At 39.9% G+C, this 26062-nt stretch overlaps 1 protein-coding gene and 1 non-coding gene across 5 annotated transcripts; both read left to right on the forward strand.

Moving 5' to 3' along the window:
• The first annotated feature begins 316 nt into the window (after positions 1–316).
• On the forward strand, positions 317–22676 carry ZCCHC8 (zinc finger CCHC-type containing 8). Of its 4 annotated transcripts, none has more exons than XM_068562985.1 (14): positions 317–698; positions 1884–1926; positions 4255–4329; positions 5903–6008; positions 7247–7321; positions 9584–9687; positions 9813–9878; positions 10454–10514; positions 10992–11134; positions 11424–11566; positions 14223–14344; positions 15680–15766; positions 16035–16152; positions 21281–22676. In XM_068562985.1, the coding sequence occupies exons 1-14, from the start codon at positions 500–502 to the stop codon at positions 22057–22059; spliced, it is 2121 nt and encodes a 706-aa protein (XP_068419086.1). In that variant the 5' UTR covers positions 317–499; the 3' UTR covers positions 22060–22676. The 4 variants fall into 4 exon arrangements, with proteins under 4 accessions (XP_068419086.1, XP_068419087.1, XP_068419088.1 ...); XM_068562986.1 differs by having other exon boundaries at positions 610–698; positions 4301–4329; XM_068562987.1 differs by lacking the exons at positions 317–698; positions 1884–1926; positions 5903–6008 and having other exon boundaries at positions 4312–4329.
• Positions 4794–4928, forward strand: LOC137777129 (small nucleolar RNA SNORA9). The gene has a single exon (XR_011076449.1). It is a non-coding gene; the product is annotated as a small nucleolar RNA SNORA9 (small nucleolar RNA).
• Positions 22677–26062: the final 3386 nt, after the last annotated feature.

Below are 26062 nucleotides of genomic sequence, written 5' to 3' on the forward strand. Positions count from 1 at the left end.
TGAAACAAGCCCAGTAAACTGAAGTAGCTTCTCCAAGATCACAAAGGTAGTCTGTGGCAAAACTGGAGTTCCTTATTCACCAGAATCTGTGATAAGCCGTACATCGTGCTCTGATTTTTTGCAGCCTTAAATGCATAAGAGACAACTCATACTGTTGTAACACATTCTGATCTAGTTGGGCTTTCTTCACGTTAAAAAGGACCAATCCCAGTATGCAATGCAAACGATGAGTTAACAGTCGCTTAGAAACCCATATCCCAGCATGCCTTGTTCCCGAGCGACCTCAGAAGTGGGTAGGAGAGACGCCATTGCATTCTGGGAGTTGTAGTCTCACAGGACTGGCCCGCCCATTATGCAGCTTCGGCGGCCTGCGTTTGGAGGAAACCGTACTGGGTGGCTTAGGGCGGCCGGAGCCCTAGACAGCGGTGCCGCCCAACAACCTTTGCCTTCGGCTGGGGGGCCAGCTCCGCCTCTTCTCGTATCTTTCCCATAGCCCAAAATGGCGGCGGAGGTGGATTTCGGCGACCTAGAGCTGTTCGAGGCGTTTGACCACCTAGAGGAGTCGACTCCGAAGCCAGTTCACACCCTCTTCAAGGACGACGACGGCGACGAGGAGGACGAGAATGGGGTCGGCGACGCGGAGCTGCGGGAGCGGCTTCGGCAGTACGAGGAAACCATCGAGCAGCTCCGCGCCGAGAATATCCTTCCCGCTCGCTGGGCCCTGTCACTGGGGAGTGTGGTGTGTGCCGTGCCCGGGAGGGTGCGGGCGGAAATTACACGAGGCTGAGAATCGCGGGTTCGGGTTGCGTAAGCTGTCCCCGAGGCCTCGGTGCAGACATCTCCCCTTCTGGGATCCGTATCCTGGACCTTATTCGCTCCTCCCGCCCCCCAATCTGGGGCCGGTTTTTAGTGTTATTCCGGACTCTTCCAACTGTTCAGTTGTAGACTCTTCACCACTTCCCTTCCCCTCTTTGGAGTCGTTATCCGATCTCCTTTTTTGGAGCCAAGCTAAAGTTGTTGCAGTCACGCTGTAGTTGTATGTTAGGAGATACCGGATGCTTAGACCTAGGCGCAGATGTGTCTTTAGGGCGGGGCAAAAGTTAGTGGTGCTAGGATGTGCAGTTGGGGGCGTTAAGGAGTCGAGGCATGCAGAGAGAAATGGTTAATTGCTTGATGAACTTCGGGGATTCCTTTTAAAGTTCTTCCACTTTGAAATAGCTTCCGTGGTTAAGGTCCATTGCAAACCCCTAGGGAAAACGCGCCAAATAAGTTTCCGTTTGCCTTTAGTCACATGTTTACAGCCTTTCTAGCAAGATGTGTTAATATGTTTATTCCCATTCTTAGAGAATTTTTGGTGTTTTTTTGTTTGTAATACACATGCAGGTAATTTTGGCTCAGGTAGTTTTTCTAGTGTAAAGACCCCTGAAAGTGGTTGGTAAATCATCTTTTAAGGTTTTCGAAGTCATTTTTTCATAATGCCTTTTGCCTCGACATTTTATTATGAAAAATTTCAAAATACAGAAAAGTTGAAAGGATTTTGCAGTGAACATTCATAGATTCCATCCTAGATTCTTCAGTTCTTAACAGTCTGTTATGCTGCATAACATTTTTGGTTTAGTCTGTTAGTCTCTTTGAACTACGTGACCCTGCCTTAGAAATACCATGTTGGAAGGGATGAAAACTGTATTTTAGTTTGTAGATCCAGATACCTAGCCCTACAACAAAACAGGAGGTCAGTAAGTGTGTCATCCTCAAAATATTTGTCTTTTAACGTTTATAACATATGTTTATAACATTGACACCAAAAGTGAGGTTAGTAGTTGAATTTTATGATCTTCATATTTCTATTTAATGAGGGCTTATACTCCTTAACAAGTAATAACATCAAGAACTTAAAAGAAAATTGAACATTCTGACTCGACCAAGGTATGAGATCTTGAATTTGAATATTTAATCACAGGGGTTTTTTTTGCAAAAAGGGTGTTTAGGATTTTTGTACCATTTTGTACTCAAGAAATCATAGTAATGATCCTTTATTTTTAACTTGTGAGGGTAAAATTTGAATTCTCACAACCGTATTAAACTTTGAAACTGACTTATTGGGTGAAAATATGTGTGAAACACAATTCAGAAGTTTTTGACTTAATGTTCAGAACAGGCAAGTTATCAACCTAGCTGTTGCTATTCAGCGAACATTTCTGGGAAGTTAGAATTCAGATTACAGTATTAATCTGGCTGAAGATTTATTTATACAATTAAAATGTGCTCATAAATAGAAATAATGCAAGATGCAGCATTTTAGAAGAAGAGAAAGTAGTTGCTTTTGAAAAAAGTACAGTGAGTAAATTTGCATTCAGGCATCTGATTTTAATAGAAGAATAAATGTTGATATTTTGTAATATAAATTTATTTAGTAGTCACTAAATTAAAATATTTCTTAAAGTACAAATTTATTACACAGAACAGTATGTTAAGGCTTTCAGAATATGGGGTACCCTGATGCAGTTTCACATGGAATTTTTTGTCCCTGGTACCAGCTGAATTAACTGGCTACACTGGTGACTAAAACTTTTAAAATTTTAGAATTTAGACATATTTCAGAATATGTCTAAAGAATAACTTCTCTATGCCCTACTTTCCTTCCTCTATGTGAGCACGCTTTGTAGATCTACATTTATTTTTGGTTAGGTAGTAAACATATTGAATGTAACTAGGATTCTTAAAAAATCACAATTTTTATATATGTAAAGATATTTTATTTAGACAAGCATATGCTTTGTAATAGAGTTGTTCATTTAAACATTAAATATTTATTTATAAGGGGGTTATAATCACCTGAATTCAAATGATTACAGCATCATAGGCTTTGCCAATTTATAAGAAGCAAGCATTAGTATCCTGAAAAAGGAATATATATATATATGTGTGTGTGTGTATATATATATATATATATATATATTTTTTTTTTTTTTTTTTAATTAATAGTCCTCCACATTGTCAGACTGACAAAGCTTTCTACAGAACACCGAGGAAGAAAAAAATAAAATTATTTAGATAAAATTGTACCCTACATCTCTTGATTTAACCCTTATTTTTGGAAGTTTCATGATCAGAAGTGTCTCTTCTTTTTATCCAGTAAACATTGTGGGGTGTTTGTTTTTTTTTTTTCTGTTTTTTCTTTATATGATGAAAATTTTCAAACGTACAGAAAGTGGAAAGAATAGTACAGTTAATACCCATATTTTCATCACTTAGATTTAACAATATTTTGCCATATTTCCTTCTTCTAATTCCATATACATACTTTACCCCAAATATTTCAGCATGTATTTTTTTTTCTAAAGACTTTCATGTTACCACAACACCATGATCACACCTAATAACTGGCACGATTTCCTTAATAACATTCCCAACCAGATTCAGATTTCCCCAATTGAATGTCTTTATTGCTGATTTCTCAAACTGAACTCCAGTCAAGGGTCATGCAATTGCATGTAGTTTTTAAAAACATGATGTATTTTTTAAAACTGAAGTTTGTGCAAATTGAAGCAAGTTTCTGGGTGTCTTCATATTTTAATTTTATTTCTCTACTTGATGTGGGCAGTTCCACATACGGATTGATTTATTTCACGTGCTGTACAGGTAGAAGGATTTGAGGCAGGTGTGAAGGAATCAGAGATTCAGTTGCTCCCAGGTTACCGAAGGGATATATAGCAGATTTCCAGGCTGCAGTCTAGTTCTGTTTTTTGCAGTATTTGAAAGTCAAATTCAGGAATGAGATACTTTTTACATCTCTACTTTAAAATTTTGGATTTGAGCTACTTAGTGCAGTGTGCTCTGCCCCTCCAGAAAGAGTCTATCCATTTATTTATAGTGTTTCAATTTCCCATATATTTCCAAGCCAATTTCACTGATTCTTTCAGAAATATATTCTTGTAACCTGCTGGTTTATTCAATTCGTCCCTCCCCTCAATTTGTAAACAAACAGCCATTGGGTAAAGAAGCTTTTTGGTTGAAAGATTAACTGTAGTTTTTAATTTTTTTATGAAATATTTTTTAAAATATGTAATGTAAAATATACCCCTAAAAACTGTTAAAGTGGGTAAAACTGGAGTTCTTTGTGGTTCTTGATCTTATTTGTAAAATATTATATGATCTTTGGTACTTAAGAATTATAAAGATTCAGCATTTATATATACATATGCAAGTTTTACTTTAATGTCTTCTAAGAATATGTTTTAACTTCTGTTTTAGTGGAATATTGGTGAACAATACTAAATTAGATGGACCTTTATTTCAGATTCTATTTATGAACAATGTTATTTCAAAGTAAGTAATTTTCCCTTTCCTAAATATTATGAGCTGATGTATTTATGATACAATGTCTTCTATAAATATGCTGTTTTCATTTTTACTTTATATACCATCTTTATTCTTTTACTTAAAATTTATGGAATCATGATAAGAGTGAGGACATTAGAGTCATATAAACCTGAATTTGAAGCTGGACTCCTCTACGTTCTATATCTGTGAACCTGGACAGGTCACTGACCCTCTCTGCATATCAGTTTCATCACTGGAAAACAGGACACTAATAGTAACTACCTCTTAAGTAGCTAAATGAGCACCTGTAAGAGCCCAATAAATAGCCTCAAATAAAAGTCACCGCTACCGCCATAAATAATCTTAACCGTTTCTCTACCACAATCAGGGAAGTAAGTTTTCCCTGTTGGCTATCTTCAAAGCTTACCCACGTGATTTTTTTTTTTCTTTTTAATAGCAAAACTAGACCTTTGCAAGCCTTCCAGCATGCTTGGGTCTAGGATGACTCAGTGCATTCCTGCAGTGCTTGCTAGAATGTTCTGACATGGTTTGAGGCCTTGACCTGTCCCTTCCTCAGAGCATGGTCATAGACATTTCAGACACTTGCTTGCCCCCTTCGGCGTCACTTAATCATATTGTTATCTTAGGCGCCGGGCAAGGTAAAGGGACCACACATAGGGTGTTACCTGGGTGGCAGGTCCATTGGCTGCTTCATCTCAGCAGCAGCAGAACCTGAGGCTCTGGGAGGGTGGAGCAGCCTGTGGTGAGCGCAGGAGCAGCGCGGTGCTGGGCACGCGGGGCTCCGGCGCCGCTGTCACCGTCAGAATCGGCCTCTAACTCAAGCTCCTGGCAGTCTTAATGTCTGCACCGCTCACCTGGTGTTGTGCCTGCAGAAATCTTAGAATGTCAGAGCTAACGAGACCTGACACATCAAGTCTGTAAAGAGGAAGTTGGCTCTTTTGGCCCCTTCTGAACTGAGCACTGAAGAATATTTGATGAACGTGGTTCTTGACCTGGAAAGCTGGGGAAAATAGACCTCAGTCGTTTTTCTTGCATTGCATTTTGGTCTTTTTTTCTCCAGTGTAATATTTACATAGGTGTTTCCTTATATGTGCAGAGAGGGTGTCTGGGAGGAGGATGTGGAAGAGCTGAATGCACTGATTATCTTTGTGTTGCAGAAATAAGGGGCTGAGAGACAGGGTAGGAAGGGAGCTTTTCGTTACATAACTCACCCTTTTAGTTCTTTTGAATTTTGAACCATTTACATGTATTATAGATTCAAAAATTAAGTATGTAAAATTTATAAATAAAATCCATTTAGTCTTTGCATAAGTATTTGCCAGCTGTTACATCCTAGGCACTGTATTAGTTTATCATAATCATTTTATTAACTTGACAACAATGTATATATTTTTCCTAAGGAATAGATTCCTGAGTGTTACAAAGAGTCAGCGATTTGATAAACTCTGAAAAACAAAATAACAAAATTTACACATGACATCTTCTAAAAATGCATAAAACTCAATCAAGTCAATGTTTTACTCTGTCTGGGTTCTGACCATTTTGTCCTCTTACACAGGCAATATCATCAAGAAATAGAGGAATTTGTATCAAATTTAGTAAAAAGATTTGAGGAACAGCAGAAAAATGATGTGGAAAAGACTTCCTTTAATCTTTTGCCCCAGGTATTTCAAACTTAAGAGATTTTAAGATTAGTAGGTTATGCTTTTCACTGCCAATTGTTAGGCTCCGGGGATCCTCTTGAATCAAAACCAGAGTGACTGTTGAGATTGACTGTTACCTCCCATCCTGCAGCCGGGCTTCCTTCTCCACAGTCTGACCAGCGCAGCCACAGGGCTTTCTTTTGGATCACTGGTGCTTTTCTCAGGGAGTCATATTCACACCTGGCTACACTCAAAACTGAAACCTCTTTATTTTCTATTCCCTGACTTGGACACGTGGTTTGGGGCAGAAAATTAATTTTAGGTCAGAAAAAAAAATCTCTGTTTCTGGGGTTTATAAAAGATGGATTCTTTTTATGTAAAATGAACAGGTTCATATGCCATCCTTTCTTTCCCTTCTACTTGTTTTAAAAATCAACAGCATGCCCAAAGAAATCTGAGAGATTCCACTCTGAATATTAGGGCATGAGTTTACCTTAAGAAAATCAGAATTATGATTTCTGGGCTTTTTTTTTTAATTAAAAATTAAGGTAAGTAGAGTCTCTCAAATAAGGATCTTTAGCTGTTTATCCTCAGAGGTTGGAGAATGGAGTATTCTAATTAATTAAATTTTTTGTTTATCACCTTTAGCTTTCACCTATCAGATATAATTTTTAAAGATTCACGGAACAAAATACATTTAACAATAAAAACCATACTGAAAAAAAGAAAAAAACCATACTGAATATTATTTAATATTTGATTCAAGAAACACTCCAGAATTTTGTAGTGGCTTGAGGTCTGTAAGGGTTATAATATCAGTATTGACCAGTGATACCAAGTTATATATTATTTTAATCTTTGATTATATCTGATTTCAAGTCTGTCTTGTCAGTTTAAGTGTTGAAAGTTCCATAATTAATATTTGTTAACACAAAAGTCATAGTGTAAAAATAATTTTTTAAAAAAAAGTCATAAAAAAAAAAAAAAAAAAAAGTCATAGTGTATGCTAATGTTCCAGAAGATACTATCTTTTATATATCTTTTTAACTTTCCCACTCGGGAGATTTCTTTCATAAACATTCCTACCTAGCTTAACTTCTCAACTCACCCTAATTATGACAACAATGAATTCAAAATTTTATATACCTTAATGGTATGTATTAGAAAATAAAGTGAGTGTGTTCAGATTGCTAATATTTGAAATTTAAAGTTGTTAGAATTTGGTTACCTTTTGTAACGTGTGTTTCTCTTTGTGTTAGCCTTCCAGTGTTATGCTAGAAGAGGACCATAAAGTAGAAGAATCCAGTGCTGTTAACAATAAGGAAGCTTTTAGTGTAAGTTTGGACATTTAAGTTTTGAATTCTGCAGATATGTTTCCTATCCTATGTCCATTGGGTGGCATTTAAATGATAAAGTGGTATAGTCATATGTCATCAGATGGTCACACATTCTTTCATTAAATTTGTTGTAAACAACAGTGTAGGCTTCAGCCTCTAAATACCATAGTTTGCTTTTTAATAACCATTTCACTGTGGCCTGGGGGCACAATAGATATACTTTGGAGGACTTTATTTTTCTCTTGACTATCCTCTCTGTTCATCTTCCTTCCTTTCTTTTTCTTTTTTTAATAGATTTTTTTTTTTTAGAGCAGTTTTATGTTCACTAAAAAATGGAGTGGAAGGTACAGAGATTTGCCATGTATCCTCCGCCCCCAGACATTCATAGCCTCCCCCACTATCCACAGCCCCTACCAGGTGGTACATTTGTTACAATTGATGAACCTACATTGACACATCATTATCACCCAGAGTCCATGGTTTACGTTAAGGTTCATTCTTGGTGGTGTACATTCTGTGGGTTTGCACAAATTTATAATGATATGCATCTACCATGAGACTATCATACAGAGTCGTTTCACTGCCCTAAAAATTCTCTTTACTCCACCTATTCATCCCTTTCTCCCACCTCTGTTCATTTTTAAGAACTTGGATGAAGATGTAGAAAGCATGCTTGTGGAACTTAGAGATGGGTGAAGCTGAGAGGGATATATAGCTAATATAACAGGTGGCAGATAGGAAATTTTAAATGTTCACAGGCTCCAATGGTGGGTGAAAAACAAGACGATTGACAGAGATGAACCTACATGAGCCCTTTCAGTACCTATGCAAACTTCAGCAGTGTCAGTGCAGTGTAGTGGTGTGATTTTGCAACTTAAAAATTTTTAAAGACGATGATGTAATCCTGGATTCCATTAAAGGAAGACTAGGTTTCATGTTCATGGGGTATGGTGTCCCATTGGTGTACCACAATTTAGACTAAATTAGTAAGTGCAAAATCCCCCATTTCCAGGCAGGTGCCACTTTAAATCCCAGAACCTTAGAGTTTAAAAGGGAAATGAAGTTATCCAATTCAAATTCAGGAATCTTTCTTTAAAGTGCCCTTAGAGCATCTTGGTCTTTTTTTTGAGCCTTTCCAGTAACTTGGAATTCACTGTTTTAAAAAATGAGACAAACCACTTCATTCTTCACACCTGTGATAGAAATTTCCACTCTCTAAAAGTTGAGCTGAAATGTGCTTCTTGTACTCAATCCAATCACTGGTCCTAGTTCTTCCACTTGGCATTTATAGGGTGATCTAAAACGATACCTTTGCAAATATCAGCCTTTATCACAGTTGCAGAGATGTGTACATACCTTGTGGATCTTTTCAGTAAGATCCGTGGGCTCTTCATCATCCCAGCACCCCCATGTCTTTAAAATTGTGGAAAACTGAAAATAGATTGGATATAGATGATTTTAAGGTGTTAGTAATTTTCTTAAGCATGACAGTGGTATTGTGATTTGTAGAATGTTCTTATTCTTAGAAGGCTCATACTGAAGTATTTAGGGGTGCAGTGTCATGAATAGAGTCTGTAGCTGGTTATGTGTGGAAGCTAGAACCCGGGTAGGAAGTTATTGTATTAATCTCAAGCTGGAGAAAATAGTGAGTTAGACTAAGATGATAGTGGTGTCAACTTACTTTTTAAAAATGGCTCAGTAAAAATTGTGTGTGTGTGTGTGTGTGTGTGTGTGTGTAGAGATGTGCACACAAAAATGTCAGTTAACAATTGTCGAATCTAGATGGAGGGTACGTGGGTGTTCCTTGTACCATTTTTTTCAACTTTTCTGTAGGAAATTGTTCCCAAAAATTAGAAAGAAAGGAAAAGAGTGATTGGGAGGAAAGGAAGTGGAAACAGTGACTATATAGATATAGACAACTGTCTGAGGATCTTGCTGCAAAAGGAAGCAAAGAAATGGGGAATTGGAGGGAATGTAAGAGTTGTTGACAAGTTTTAGTTTTTTAAGTCTGGAGAAAGTGCAGCTGATAGTAGTGGTCCAACAGGAAAAATTCAGTGATCTAGGCAACAGAGGGGAATTCAGTGATGGAGATCTTACTTACACATCAGAATGTGGCTCCTTTAACTAGGGAGTTGATTATTATTTCTAATAATTTCATCCAGAAATAAATTGTTAAAACAATTAATCATAGTCTTACATTATTTAATGTCTTTTTTTTTTCTGCTTAAATAGCAATATTTTTTGACTTGTTTTCTGCAGGTTGTAGGAAGTGTCCTGTATTTTACTAATTTTTGCCTTGATAAATTGGGGCAACCGCTACTAAATGAAAACCCTCAGCTTACGGAAGGATGGGAAATACCCAAGTATCCTACATAGTGAATGATGAAGATCTTTATGCATCTTGCCATTAAGTTCACCTTTAAAAAAAAAAAAAAAAAACCAAATTTTGCAGACTATGATAACTATTCCTTAATAAAACTCACTAAAGGTACCAGCAAGTCTTCAGCCACATTGTTTCTCTAGAAGGGCAAGAAATACAAGTAAAGGCAAAAAGGTTTGTGTGGGGAGTTGCTTTTGTTTTCTTCTTCTTCTTCTTTTTTAACCAAAACCATGAACTCTTTTAGCTTGAAAAGTTAATATTCTTTATTGCTAGCTTACGATAAATAAACAGATTAAACTAGAATTTCAATATATAGACATGTTAAACGTTTAAGTCAGTCATATTGGAATTCATTGGTTCACGCCTGATGTGCCTGGGTGGGTGGAAAGGTATAATTACTGCTGTCAGTTTGATTGCTGTCTTATAACCATCTACCCCTTTCCAAGCTACCTAGAGGAAAATATGATAATCTGTTTGCCTTGGTTCTTCTGTTATTAGCCACTGAGAAAACTCAGAGGTAACAGATCAGTCGGGAACACAAGGGTTCTTGGTTAAAAGACTTGGTCAAAAGTACTGTTTGTTTAAATCACTAAGCACAAGAGGTGAAAGTGTACTCATTTTTGCAGATGATAATTGGCGATCTACATGCTTTCTTGTCTCTGATACACGTTGCTGTCATACAGAATTTTGTTGATTTGCTTTTATATTTCTATTTACATTATGAAAATCTTTGTTTTTTGACCAAATAGGCCAAAGCCTCACTGTTTCAATTGTGGTTCTGAAGAGCATCAAATGAAAGATTGCCCAATGGTAAATTTTTCTCATATAAAAAAAAAATCTTTGAACCAGAGCTTTCTAATGTTTTCAGTACATCTATGGCATTGTGTGATGTGAAGAAACTTCCTGTCTTACTTTCCCGTAGTCCTTGATTTTGAAATCTTTCCAAATTTATACATAAGTTTTAAAGACATTAGATTTCTTAAAAAATAATTTATTACAGTACTCTGTATTTGAGATGAATAAAACATTATGAGAGTTCATTTTTAGACAACTTATTTTCAAAACTTTATTTTATGTTATGATAGTACCAAGGTAATAAGAAATTAAAGGACTGCTTCTCTTCTTTGCTTATTTTTCTAAAGTATCCACTCTTTTATACCTGTCCCTTATGCATTAAAACTGAAATAATCTGTGTGCTTGACCTAGAAAAAGTGCTTGTATTTATTTAATTTCTGAAATATTTCTAAACTGCTCGATACCATTCTTTCCAAACACATTATGATTTAGCCTCGGAATGCTGCTCGAATAAGTGAGAAGAGAAAAGAGTATATGGATGCCTGTGGTGAGACAAGCAATCAGAATTTTCAGCAGCGATACCATGCAGAAGAAGTAGAAGAAAGATTTGGAAGATTCAAGCCAGGAGTTATTAGGTACCTCTGTCATTTTACCATAGAATGTCATTTCTACTTCCCCACTATTTGGAACATTCTGTGGATCTTCAGGGTAATAATCAAGATATAAGTGTTCTCTAGCAAGGCTCTACATAATGTACATCAATTAATCCAAAAACAGTTATTGGAATTTTAACTGTGTGTTTGATAGGCACCGTGCCACAGGTGCGTAATATAAAACATAGAAGAGTTTTAAAATATCAGACCAGTATGTATTTTCATCCAAACAAGAATACAGTATTTTTCTTCCTCTTTTATTTTTACTCAGTGAGGAACTTCAGGATGCACTGGGTGTGACGGACAAGAGTCTTCCACCTTTTATATATCGAATGCGCCAGCTAGGATACCCACCAGGCTGGCTCAAAGAGGCCGAACTAGAGACCTCAGGGCTTGCACTCTATGATGGAAAAGGTATAGTATGTTCAGTTAGATAAGTCAGCTTAAGTGTTCTTTTTTTTTTAATTAAAAATCACAGTAAAATGGGGTGGGAATGGCTGGCTTATTTAGTGTGTGCTGAGTTAACTAAAAAATATCTTGATGGTGTTTCCCTTGTTTTACAAGGAAGGAACTAAAACTTCATTGAGAGTTATCAGATGGTTATCTGGACTTGCTCAGTGACTGCCTAGCAAGGTATTAGCTCTCCAGCTAGACCGCGTAAGCTCTTGCCTTTCTCAGTAATGGTAACAGAAATATATCCATCTCTGCCAGGAGACCTATAAAAGTTAGAATAAATAAACCCTCCTATAATCTAGAACTTCTCTTAGGTACCTCCTCTAGAAAAATATTCACATGTGCGCACAAGGAAATGTATGTATATAAAGATACTTTTTAACATTGACTATGATAGTGAAAAATTAAAAACAACATTAAGGCCCTAAAGGAGAATGGCTAAGTAAACCGTGGTAGATCTGGGGGGTGGAATCCCTGCAGTATTTTTTAAAATGGAGTAAGTCCATGGAGCTAACTTGGCAAAATCCCTATGCAGTACTGAGTTTAAAAGGCAAGTTTCTGGATGACTTACATATTATGATACCATTGATCTTAAATTTAAAAAAAAACCCACATGGATGAAACAATGCTCTATATTTTCTATGAGGAGTTATGTTTGTAAAAGATATTTTTGAAAGATCTTAACCAAGAACCAGCTAGATTTCAGGGTTTGGACTCATAGAGGCCTTCCCTGACCACTTTATTTAAAGGTGTCTCTCCCATGTTTACCCACCTGTTCTACCAGTCTTTATCACTTCACCCTGTTTGCTTTCTTCATGCCCTGTCACAATTTGTATCTATTTATTTATCATGTAGCACAGTGCCTGGCATCTGGTAGATAGTAAATAACTTTTTATATAAAAATTTTTAAAGTCCTAACCAATATACAGCAAACTCAACAGTGGTTATCCCTGAGAAGGAAAACAGGATTGGGCTTAAGATTTTAGTATTATCTCTAATGCTCTACATTTTTAAAAAATGAAAGTGTTTCTAGATATTACTTAGGTAATTAAAAATAAAAATAAAAAATTTAGGGACTTCCCTGGCAGTCCAGTGGTTAAGACTCTGCACTTCCACTGCAGCGGGTGCAGGTTCGATCCCTGGTCAGGGAACTAAGATCCCACATGCCGCGCAGCACAGCCAAAATTAATTAATTAATTAATTAATTAAATAAAAACTAAATAAAAAATTTACCACCCCCCCACCTCAGGTAGTACCAAAGAATATTTAGCACAGCCTTTTTTTTTAAATTCTATTTAAATTTTATTTATTTATTTTTGGCTGCATTGGGTCTTCGTTGCTGTGTGCAGGCTTTCTCTAGTTGTGGCAAGCGGGGGCTACTCTTCATTGCGGTGCGCGGGCTTCTCATTGCGGTGGCTTCTCTTATTGCGGAGCACGGGCTCTAGGCGCGCGGGCTCTACAGTTGTGGCTCGCGGGCTCTAGAGCACAGGCTCAGTAGTTGTGGCGCACGGGCTTAGTTGCTCTGCGGCATGTGGGATCTTCCCGGACCAGGGCTCGAACCCTTGTCCCCTGCATTGGCAGGTGGATTCTTAACCACTGTGCCACCAGGAAAGCCCCAGCACAGCCTTTTAATATATCCCCAAGTCATGCTGACATTCAAATTATCATTGCTCGTGCCACTCTGTAGGTGCTTGCATTTCTGTGTTTTCTCTCTCTCTCTCTCTAAGTTATTTGCTTGAATAGGGATTCTTTGGACAAAAGATTGTAGATCATTGAGAGCCTCTTAAATCTCTTTTAATCTGTAAGTTCCCTTTCTTGTTTTTAACAAAACTCTGTATTTTGTCCTTTTGAGTTTTCGAGATTTTGCTGATGCATCCCCGTGGTGTTATTTTAGCATGTTTCTCTGTCCCTCTGTTTCCTGTGAATTGTGGTGGAATCAGTCACTGGTGATCACTGCCTGTATCTATCTGTTAATGATACAGATGACACACTGGTTATATTCTTATTCTTTCATTACTTGGCTTCTTATCCTGAAAACTTATATAAAGAGAAACTTCTCATCAACTATTTGTTTTCCTTAGGTATATAGACATGGGACTAGCAAAATAAATGTTCGATTTATTTAGTACTTTTCAAAATAATGAAGTGGTTCCCAAGTATCCTTCAAAGACTATTCTCATCTGTAAAGTGGTTTTAATAGTATGTACCTCTTAGGGTTGTTATGAAGATTAAGCGAATGAATACTTGTGAACTGTTTAAAGGCACTATCTGAAAAGAAAACACTAGCTCATACACAGTAACCATTATATAAATGTTTATTAAATAAAGAATTGGAATAGAGGATTAGGCAAATCATAAGACCAGTGCAAAACAGACTTTTCAAATAACTCATGGAAGAACTAAAGTTTCCAAGATTTTAAATGTTTATTTTTATCAAAATAATACGTCCATGTTGTTTAAAAATTATAATCTAATGGTTCAGACAAATTATAATTAAAGCTATTCTCGGAATAATTCTGTGGTCATGAATCTAAGCACTTTCCAGGTCTACTTTTGGTCTGGAGAGGGATTTATATGGGCACCTAGCAATATTAAGCTTTTTGATGGTCTGTAATAGATGGTGCTGATGGAGAAACAGAAGCTGGAGAAGTACAACAAAATAAAAGTGTCACTTACGATCTCTCGAAATTGGTAAACTATCCAGGTTTTAATATATCTACTCCCAGAGGAATTCCAGATGTAAGTGTGTTGGTTTTTTATTCTTCTGGGATGTGACTTTATTTATGTAGCTTGTTCAAAATGTTAGCTTATGTAGCAATTACTGTTCCATAAAGAAGTAAATGTGTTACTTTTGTGTTTAACTTTTTAATTTCCTTTATGTTGATTAGAATATTAAGTGAAATCTTGAATTCATCAAAAAGAAAAAACCCCCACAGTTTTTCCCAATTTTATGCCCTAAGAAAAGGAGCTAAAATAGAATGGTGAGATTCTATAAATCTAGAACTATTCTAAAATTAAAAGATTATTTTTTTAAAATATGGGATGGTTTGAAGCAGTATTATAAGTTTTACAGAATTAATTGGGAAGTAAATTTCTGCCTTTAATAAATCTAAGTGTACTATAACTTTTCCCTACTCTTCCCTCTTCCCCCCGTCCCCAAAGTAAAATTTCTCCTATACAAGAAAGGTTTGCTACACTTAATCTTTTCCAACTTTCATCTTACGTTTCAGGCTTTAACAACTAACTATAGTAGTGGTGATGGTGGTGGTGGTATTTTAATAAAAATGCATTCTAGGTGTTCTTAGGGACTGGGCTTTAGAGAAACAGCCAAAGGTCTGAACTTACAGTCTAGTGAACAGATACGAAGATGTGTGTAATTAATCAAGGGCTGAGTTGCATGTACAGATCATCAGTGCCTCTGGAAGTGGGTCCAAGTACCAGCCTACATCAGAATCTCCTTGGGGTGTGCATTAGAAATGCACATTTTTGAGCACCGCCCCTTCCCACCCTTAGACTTAACTGACTTAGTCCTTGGAATCTATAGGTTTCACAAGAGCCCAGAGTGATTTCTATTGAGAACCACTGTTGAATGTGTTACTGGCGATAAGAGAGAAATGAGTGATGTTGAACCTTAAAGATTATTGCTCAGTTTGGAAAGGGAAAGAACAGAAGATAAAAAAATCAGCATGAGTGAGCGAGTTAGGAGAAGGGAACAGTTAACAGTCATGTGAACAGCGCTGGTGCGTCAGGAGGGGGCGGGAGCCAGCCAGGCCGGATGAGAGTCTGTGTCATTACTGCCTGTAAGTTCTTCTTGTAGTAGGTAGAACCTTTCTGGGCCAAGCGGTTTTGTCAAGTAGTCTTTTAGTGTTCAGTCCTGAGCGTTCTGCAGGCAGAGTTGGGGTTTTTTTCCCCTTCAATGCTCCATTATTTTCATTAATTTCCCCAAAAAGGAAAAGTCACATATGAAGCAGAAATGTAATTTGAGACCTCCACCTTACCTCCTGTCAGCAGACTATTCAAAGCATGACGTTTTCCAAATACATACTTATTTTTCTCTTCTCCTTTCATCATTAGGAATGGAGGATGTTTGGTTCCATACCAATGCAGGCATGTCAGCAGAAAGACGTGTTTGCCAATTACCTAACTTCTAACTTCCAAGCGGTAAATAGATTTTCAGAGTGTGGTTTATAAACATGTATCGCGTCTATCTGAGCAATTTTGTAACTCATTAGGCATCTTATCGCCTTTTCTCGCTTTGGATATAAAGCACTCTGTGTGTTCTGATGAATCCAAAGGAAAAAGATAACTGCATTCACCAGTTACCTGGACTTAGCTCCAGATTGGTTTTCTACATCATATTTAAGTGAAGGGATGGAGTTCAGTTCTTTGTGGACCCACCTGACTTGTGTTCGGTTTGGTTCTCCGTTAGCCGAGTGTGAGGTCCAGCAGCAAGAGGTCTTCGTCTCTGCCCAGCCCTAGTAGTCCAAAGAAGCAGAAGAAGGAAGGCAGCTCAGCAGCCTCGCCCGCCGACATGGAGCTCGACTCGGGTAGGTTTCATCCCGTGGTTTTGATTTCTTTAGAAAGTAGGGCGAATTTGTACACTCCTGAGTTCCATAAGAAAGAGGAAGCTCTTTACGAGCAGTAACTAAAGAGGAAATCTTTTCTTTTCTCCTTGGATATCAGAGCATCTCCACTATTACTGCTCGAAGGTCAGTTGGAAGACTCATAGCTTGGTGTGAGAGCCCGCTGGGCAGCCGACTGGATACCTGAGTCAGACAGACCTACCCACCCGGTCCCAGTGGTTCTGAACCTGGCCCGGCCCCTCTGGTGGGCAGCGCTTTGAGACAAGCAGTGGGACATGCTCCCCTTTGGCAGCTTGCTTCCGAGAGGAAGAAGGGCAGAGCTAAGTCAGGCTTTCCCAGTTACTCTTCCCGAGTGTATAAATCCACTAAGTCCCTCCTCCCCCCAGGAAAGAGAGACCAGGAGGAAAGTCCGTCCTCTCAGAAACCAGAAGGGAACAAAGGCCTTGCCCTCTGATACTCCCCCAGCCTTTTGTTCTCTGAACCCTCCGGGTTTACCGTGGAACCTGTGGTCAAGCAGGGTTGTGACGGTCCTTTTCAGCAGCTCAGTAGTTATGAGGACAGTCACGCTCCCACCTTTTTGAGTCCCCACTTGCCCCACTACCAACCACCACTCCTTTGGGTTTCCCCCTGGGACTACTGATGAGTAGTTTAGATTTTGCCCCCAGAAGGCTCTGGAATGGATCAGAATTTTGTGTTAATTGGATAAACTCCAAGTTCGCTCTGAACCTAATGAAAACTCACCCCTTGTTCTGTTTCCCGTCACAAACCATGCCCCTCTACTCTGGTCCCATGTAGCATGTCAGATGTTCTGAAAGCGAAATGAAATGGCAACATTAGGGTAAAATGCATACAGATGCTCTAGTAATAAGATGCCAGCAATGTAAATTGCCTCAAATTTGAATGGAGACCCCCCTACCCCGAATACCCATTTTCAGATTCCCAGGGAGAATTTATTTTACTTTATTGTTTTGGCCGTGCCGCACGGCACGCGGGATCTTAGTTCCCCGACCAGAGGTTGAACATGTGCCCCCTGCAGTGGAAGCACGGAGTCCTAACCACTGGACTGCCGGGAAGCCCCACCCAGGGAGAATTTAAAGGTTGCAGATTAAATCACCTTAAAGCCCCAAATTGAATTATTTTGCACTAGCAACTTCAAAGTCCAAAATTAAAGCCTCCAAACCATTTTCCCAAATTTTTTATTCTGCTTGTTCTTACCACAGGAGTCTTGATGCCTTAGTAAAGTTCACAACCTGGACGTTTAGCACCGACAGCCTTACTTCAATATCTAGTCTCACTTTTAACACGGCCAAAGAGTTCATAGGAAACAGAATTACAGCCTTTGCCACATACCTATGAAATTTTGAAAGCAAGCAGTTCCCCAGAACCCAAAAGCAGTTGTCCCAGACAGAAGTACATTCCCAGAGCCCAGCACTTCCCAGTGTTATCAAAGGCCACAGCCGAGATTTCTGAGTAAGGGCAAAAGTCTTGGTTTCTGTCTCTCAAGGATGTTAGTTAGTGCCAGTCATCTGACTCCACCACCTGGGAACTTAAATTAGGTTGGAAGAAGTTTCCCCATAAGAAGAGAATTTTGGTCTTAGGCACTTAGAGTAGTACCTCTGAGGAAAAGACACCCGAGCTTGGTATTTTGAACCATTTGGGTTGTAGTTGCTTTCTCACGAGGTTTGGGAATTTGCAGCGGTAGCACTCCGTAACTAGGTCCACACACTACCTGCAGGCGCTTTCAGCCCTGTGCTGGGAGCTGCTGCTTCTGTTTCTTGTGACGGGATTTCTGAGGCCTAGGAAACCTTCCTCTTAAGGGAAGTTTCTCTCTGTTTGTCTGTCTGTCTCTTTCTTTCTCCTTCATATATAATTAACCAATCAAGAGCCAGCCTGAGCCCATGTGGTGAAGTGAGACTCAAGAATCCAAGTTTAGTGCCTCCACATTCCTTCCGTGGTTCTCGGTCCACAGTGGAATTTGGGGCAGAAGATCTAGTGCTAGTGCTTGCCTAACTTACCCTGGGATAAACAGTTTAATTAGAACCTCTTTAGTTCTCTGTAAGACAGACAGAACCTTTGCAGAACAAAGATTATTTACCCCGGGTGCCTAAAAGGCCTGAAATGCCTTCTTTCCACACTATATATCTGATCTCTGCCTCTGCCACACTTCCTGAGGACTCAGCTGGGCCCCTACCCCGAAGCCTGTGCCTTAGTTCGCTAGATCCCCCTCGCCCTGCAGTCTGTAAGTGAAATATTTCGTTAGTTGTGCCTGCTTCCGAGCCTCTGCTGCCATCCGCTGACGCTTCTGCCTGCCCGCACACATTTGTTAAATGTAGTTGAAGGTCCCAGACCACCTGCTAAAGGCCCCTCTGGTCGCAGCCATCAGCAGAGGCAACTGGTTTTGTTTACAAGCGCCTGCCTCTGTGCAGAAGCTTAAGTAAGCCTCTGCCTTTCTAGAAACAGCCGCACCTCTAAAAGAAGCCACCATAACATGCAGTGACCTGCTGAGGACAAAGAACCCCGTGACAAGAGCTTTCTTGCCCAAGCCACAGACTTAAAAGATGGGCCAGTGCCAGGATCAGAACACTCTGACCACATGTAAAGCTCAAGGCCTCAAGCCACATATCTTGACCTCCATGTGTCTTCCCACCCCCAGGCCATCCTTCTGTTGTTAAAACATGTTGTCTTCCATGTTCCCTCTGAGCACACTGAATGTCAGGGTCTTTGAGGGGGTGAATAGCAACCCCTTTCCCTACCCTGGTTCTGAACAACTTAAGTGATCATTCAGTGAGTAGTAACAGATCAAATTATCAAGGCCAGTTATAGGGCTGCTTCATGAAAGGGCCGAGAGGGTCTGCTAACTGAACTGGGTTGGCTTATGAACACCCTGGTAAATGGTCCTAAAGGCAGGCCCTTCCCACCCCAGAACCACCGCAAGCCCCCCCACCCCCGTCCCCAGCTTCTTCCTGCTCTGCAGGGATGAAACTCTGTAAGGCGTAGGAATTCGAGTGACTTTTGTGGGCAGCTTATTCCCAAGAAGAAGAAACAGTGAGTCAGTCTAATTGCCATTTTCCTGTGGAAAATTTTATTAGCAAATAATGTGTTATAAGTGAAATGGGTTCCATATTGCAAAGCTGTGGGTACAGTGATTCAGCTTGGAACTGTGAACTATAAGTACCTGAACATCCTTTTCCCATTTAGCATTCTTATGTTAATAGTGTTCATTGTGATATTTTGTGCAAAATGAAACTTGGGTTAAACTGTTTAGTTATGTTTTATTCTTAAAAGCATGAAGGACATATATTGTCAAATAGCTCACTAGCTTCGCCATCCCTTCTCCCTGCCAGCTGCCCCTCCCTCCTCTGTGCTCTCTGCTGTAGTCGGCAGCACCTGTGTTCTCGTAGCTCCCGAGACTGAGAGATGCCATTCGTCTGCAGCCGCATCCCCCCGTGATCGTGGCTTTCCATTTCTAGCCAGTTACCGAAATCTTAACACTGTCTCAGAAATTGCCTCTTCGTTCAGGCTTTTCTCTCTCACCTGATTGCTCTTGGCACCCTTATAACTGATTTTTTTTTTTTAATCCTTCCTTTCAGCTTTTTCATCCATTCTTTGCTCTTCTGATTGAGTTAACGTCTTAAAATCTAAGTGACAGTGTATTACCCTCCTCACAGATCTTATTGCCTATACAATAAAGTTCAGACTGGCTTTGCATAGGCTTTATGATTCTGTGTTATGCAGTTGAATTTTCCAAAGTTTTTACACACATAGTGTGTTTCAGACTCCTCTGCTAGACCCTGAGGGCAAGAAGATTAATAAGACACAACTGCTACCCTTAGTTACGGCTCTCTGTCGCCTAGGATTGCAGATGTGTAAACATCATTTTAATATAAATGTGGTGGCCTGTAGTGATACATACAGAGGTTAGTATCACAGAGCTGGTTACCAACTGTAATAGTGGCACCAAGGAAAAACTGAGCAGCCGTGCTGGATAAAGTCATAGCCTCTTCCCAAGAATGACTTCAAGCTGCATCTTGAGGGATGAATTCAGAGACTTACCAGGGCCATGAGAAGGGTTAGGGCGTTTGAGACAGTGAGAAATGCAAATACAGAAGCACGAAGCATCACGGCACCTTGGTCCAACAACAGTGTGACAGCTGGAGTCTTTTAAACCAGGCAGTAAGAAATGACATGGTGGAAATAGGCAAATTCTTGGTTGTGATAGCCTCATAAGGCACAGAGGAGATCGGACTTCTTCCTGTAGGTGATGGGAAGGCACTAAAGAGTTTCTCATGAGATGGAAAGGTTATTAGGACCAGATTTATGTTTTAGAAAGACTGATAGTTTGGAGGATGAATATAAGGAAGAAGAGTCCAGAGGCAGGAAGGACTCATATTCCTGACAAACAGTAGTGGGCCCAAAATAACGCAGCACCTATGACAGGCTGCAGGAAAGGGTGGACCCCAGAGAGCCAAGGACCTGCTGTGGGCAGAAGGAAAGGGGGAGGACTCTCTGATGACGTGCAGGTTTCAGTTTGGGAGACTTCAGCCAGATGCCACCGGTGGTGCTACTAGCGAACTTAGCAAATGGGGGAAGAGTGTGAATTTTAGGAAAAGCTCCTCTGTTTTGGACAGGTCGGATCTGTTGTGTCTGTGGGACATACAGGCAGTGATGACCAGTGGCCAGCTGGCTGCGTGAACCCACAGTTCAGGCGAGCAGTCTACACTCAGGGTACAGAATCGGGAAGTAAGCCAGGGACTTTCCCGCCCTGCCTGCTCCACTTCATATCCTTCTGCCTCCACCACTCTGGAGTCTAGGCAGCTGAATTTCCAGCCCAGTTTCCTACTGTGTTAAAGTTTTCCCTCGGTTAAAGTTCCTGGCGCCAGAGATCCTGACCTTTCCCCCTGCAGATGTTCTTTTCAGGTGGATTGAGGACATTAAGTGATGGTCATGGTATCTGAGGACCCAGTTTTCCCCTCTTGAGCCAGTTATTTTGGCCAGTGAACCTCTGGATTCACCTGAGTTCAAATAATAAGTATCAGTAAAACCAAATAAATGCTATATGACAACTCAAAGTATCTCAACGTCCTCATTTCAGATGCAGAGGTCCCGCACGGGCCCCCGAGCAGCGAAACTTTTCAGTTTCAGCCCCCGCTGCCCCCTGGCACTCCTCCACTGCCCCGGAGCACCCCTCCACCCATCTTCACGCCTCCGCTCCCCAAGGGCACCCCGCCGCTCACTCCCAGTGGCTCACCCCAGACCAGAACGGCATCTGTGACTATGGACGAGGACGCACTGACTCTGGAGGAACTTGAAGAACAGCAGAGGCGGATCTGGGCGGCCCTCGAGCAGGCCGAGAGCGTAAACAGTGATTCTGATATTCCTGTTGACACACCTTTAACCGGGAATTCGGTTGCCTCTTCACCTTGTCCGAATGAGCCTGACCTCCCTGTCCCAGAGGGAAAAACATCTGAAAAGCAGATGTCAGATGAGGCTGAGGTACCAGACACCTGCGCAGAGAAATCAGAAGTTGAACAAACCTCGAGTCCAGATTCTGAGGCTGCCTTGCCTGGCCAGAAGCAAGAGGAAGGGCCGGCCGAGGCCGACTCTGAAGGTACTCTTGACAGTGGCAGGGTCGGGTCAGACTGTGAGGTCAAGAATGGAGGCAGCAGCCAGAAGCTCCTTCAAACGGACACCAGTCCTGGAACAGCCACTAAAATCCATAGCCCCGTCCCCGACATGAGCAAGTTTGCAACCGGAATAACGCCATTTGAATTCGAGAACATGGCGGAATCTACTGGAATGTACCTCAGGATAAGAAACTTGTTAAAGAACTCGCCCCGAAACCAGCAAAAACACAAGAAGGCTTCTGAATAACTGCTTTTGACATAGCACCAAGAGCTATTTAATTATAACTGTGCATTCTGGTAATTAGTACTAAGTGGACAGGTAAAATTATTTTCCTGTTTGTCCCTCCCATGTTAAAAGAAGTCTATCTAAGGCTTAATTGTGGTCTGAAGTCAGGCCTCTTTTAAAGAACAGAAGGACTGAGCTTGCTGGTTTACTATATTTTATTCTCGCTGATAACACCTGGCGGGGGGGACGTAGGTAGGAGCTGGTTTAGAGGTAGTTTGTTAAGGTTTATACTATTTTTGGATCGTGTCTGTCAAGAGTGATGGTTTTTATCTGTCTTTTGTACATTGTTTTCCCTTTCTACATTTTGCTAATTATCCTGTATGTAAGTTTAATATATCACTTTTTAAAAGAAAAAATTCTAACCATTTAAAATTCATATTTCAACTCTGTCAACCAAATGAGAAAAATCAGGGATGAGCAGCTTTATCCCGTTTCGGGTATTTTTGTAAGTGATTTACATGCATCAGTTTTAATAACACTTTTACTTTTTTGTAACTTCATTCTTCATATAAGCTTGCTATACAGGTATGTTCATCTTTGTGTACAAAGGTTTAATAAATTAGTTTTCATATACATAATCTGAGACTTTGAATACAAAAAGATGATTCACAGTTAAATTAGTATATACAACCTTGTAAGTTTGGAAGTAAATTATGTGCTTGCAAAAATTAGTGGCAGCAAAGGAAATAAAGAAATTACAAGTTTGGGTATTTTCAGTGGATTTCAGCCTTAAATATAGAAATAGCAAGACGTTTTAAAGTAATCATTTTGAAAGAAATAAATGGAGGGCAGCTAGCCTTTGTACAAAAATAGTTTTCTAGATTTGAATCCTATGATAATTGTTAAAAACAAAAAGTAGACATAAACAAATTGTGTTTAATTGTCAGATATATTAGATAGAGCTGAAACTATGTTTTTTGTCTTTATGTGGAATGCCATTACATCTTTATAGTCAAGTCCATGAAAATAAACATTTAGATGATCTTGAATGATTCCTGTTAGGTAGTGTTATTCTCCTCACAGGCCAGCAGAGGGAGCAAAATATAACCATTTCAGATTTGGTTTTCATTTTGGGAACTTGAGAAACCAAATTAACTGGGAAGAAAAATTATATGAAGGAGAGAAATTTATTTTCAAGGCCCTCACAGAACGTGCTAGAAATTGAATAAAATGTTTAATACTTTTGACTTTTTTCTCTGAGTCGAAGTCCATAATAAAACTGATCTTTTACAATAGTTTACATAGTGCTTTTACGTACATTATCTTACTCAACATTTCTGTCAGGTAAATATCTTATCACCACATTATGTACATAACCTAAGGAAACTTCAGCAGCATAGAGAGGTCAAAAGGACTTGTCAGCAATTAAGAAGTGGTTGTTGGGATTTCCCTGGCGGTCCAGTGGGTTAGATCCCTGGTCGGGGAACTAAGATCCCACATGCCACGTGACACGGCCAAAAAAAAGAAAAAAAAAAAAAAGTGGTTGTTGAGAGGCCAGTCCAACTAAAGACTTGACTGTTCCCTAAATCACAGAAGTAGTTGTTTAAATGCCCCTTAAGCACCGCATTGTGCAGAGTCTCCTGTGACACCAGAGATAATCTAACAGTTATCTCTCTAGCATGTGCCACAGACAATCATGTTGAGGTTCTTTGTGCTTTATTACCCCATTGTCAAAATCGCCATATTAGGTAGGGATCGTTAACTTCATTTTTAGAGGAAATGCCTAAGACACACAGTGGCTGAGTAACCTGGTGAACCTAAACCCAGATCACTCTGACCCCCATATCCATGCTCTTAACCATTAAACTGCCTCTCTGTCAAAAGCTCTATAAATCACTGGTTTCTCAAAAAATGGACTCCTATTTCTCTATTTATCCAGTTACTTATTGAGGGCACACTTGAGTTGTTCTATGTGCTTTGGGGCATTAAAAGAAGAAAATGATAGAATCTGTTTTAAGAGGAGGTTGGCTACTAGCAGGAGAAAATGGATGGTTTCCTCTTAGGAGATTGATCATATGGCCATGTGAAATGGGCAAGGTACCTGGGCTATTTTGGGGTGGTGGGAGAGGCACCTAGGAAGGACTGGCTTTAAATTCACAAGGCCAGGGGTTTCAGTATTCGTTTGGAGGGTATTTGAAGACTTCTGGAAAGAGAACCTTTGAGCTAATCCTTTAAAAAGGTAGGTAGAACTACAGATTTCCATAGACAAAATGAGCGTTGAAATACACAAGAAATGGCATGAGTAAAACCAAGCAGGAACACTCAAGAAATGTAGGATGGTAGAAAAAAAAAAGACTTAAAAGTATCGTTTATTCATTGATGCTAAGAACTCTTGATTGCTTTGCTATGGGGTTTGAATTTTATTAAGACAAAGGATCTGCTAAAGATCTTGCAATGTGAAGTGACCTCATCCAAGTGGTATTTAAGGAAGTGACATCCTAAAGCAGAATTCAGAATAATTTGAGAGGAGATATTTTATAGAAGTGAACCCAGAAAAATGGAAAGTGGTTGCCTTAAGAAGGTGCCCCGTTTTTTAAATGCATTCTGTTTGGTGTATTTGAATATTAGGAAGAGAGTGTTGGGTGGAGGAGTGAGTTGTTGTTTGGACTTGGCCATGCTGTGACAGGTCTCCAGGTGTGGAGAGGTGAGGTCATAACCAAACACTTGCACTTCAGGCTGGACTGGGAGCCGGGGTGGGGACCCGTTTCTAAGCTTTGCCTTCAGTGAAAAGGAATGTGAATTGTCATACAGGCTGCTAAAACGAGGCCAGCTCTTTGTCATCTCCTTGAGCACGTAAGTGGAAAGAAGTCACCGTCCTTACTAAAATACTGAAGGACTGATTTCTTTTTTCAAATGTTGCATGTCCTTACATGGTCAAAGTACAGTCTACTTTGTGCCAATAAGAGGCTTCCTCCTAGTTGGTTCTATTCTTCAGCGTCTCTGATGGAATCATTTTGCCCTTCTGTCTCATACTGTGTAGGTTATCATTAGCACATAAAACCAGCAAGGGTATTGTAACAATCGTGAATTTGTAAGGTAGGGCTCAGTTCCCAAGAACTCGTGTCCACACAGGCTGTGTTTTTCTTTAGCATTTAAGAAAATTATTTTTTCTTCAACTTAATATATTCGTTTGATTTACTGGTATAAACTCACTTTTAAATGTTTAGGATTAAATTATTTTGTTAAAGAGTTTCTAAATAGTTCTTAATAACAGAGCCGTTTCTATAGTCTTAATAATGTGGAAGTCTCTGAACCAACCATGTTTTGAAAATCAGCAATCTAGCTAGAATGTTTATATTGAAATATTGGAGTGGAGGGGAAAAAAGTGAAAGCTGTCTTAAAGGAAGTATCTTTTTTTTGTCTCAAAGAAATAACTGCATTGGAGAGGAACCCAGATGGCAGAGTAGAAGAACGTGCTCTCATTCCCTCTTGCGAGAACACCAGAATCACAACTAGCTGCTGGACAATCATTGACAGGAAGACACTGGAACTCACCAAAAAAGATACCCCACATCCAAAGACAAAGGAGAAGCCACAATGAGACGGTAGGAGGGGCTCAATCACAGTAAAATCAGATCCCATAACTGCTGGGTGGGTGACTCACAGACTGGAGAACACTTATACCACAGAAGTCCACCCTCTGGAGTGAAGGTTCTGAGCCCTACGTCAGGCTTCCCAACCTGGGGGTCCGGCAACGGGAGGAGGAATTCCTAGAGAATTAGACTTTGAAGCCTAGTGGGAATTGATTGCAGGACTTCAACAGGACTGGGGGAAACAGAGACTGCACTCTTGGAGGGCACACACAAAGTAGTGCCCAGGGGAAGGAGCAGTGACCCCAGGGGAGACTGAATCAGACCTACCTGCTAGTGTTGGAGGGTCTCCTGCAGAGGCGGGGGGGGGGGTGCTGTGGCTCACTGTGGGGACAAGGACACTGGCAGCAGAAGTTCTGGGAAGTACTCCTTGG

This window comes from Eschrichtius robustus, chromosome 14, assembly GCF_028021215.1.
Source record: "Eschrichtius robustus isolate mEscRob2 chromosome 14, mEscRob2.pri, whole genome shotgun sequence".
In the NCBI taxonomy this organism is placed as follows: Eukaryota; Metazoa; Chordata; class Mammalia; order Artiodactyla; family Eschrichtiidae; genus Eschrichtius; species Eschrichtius robustus.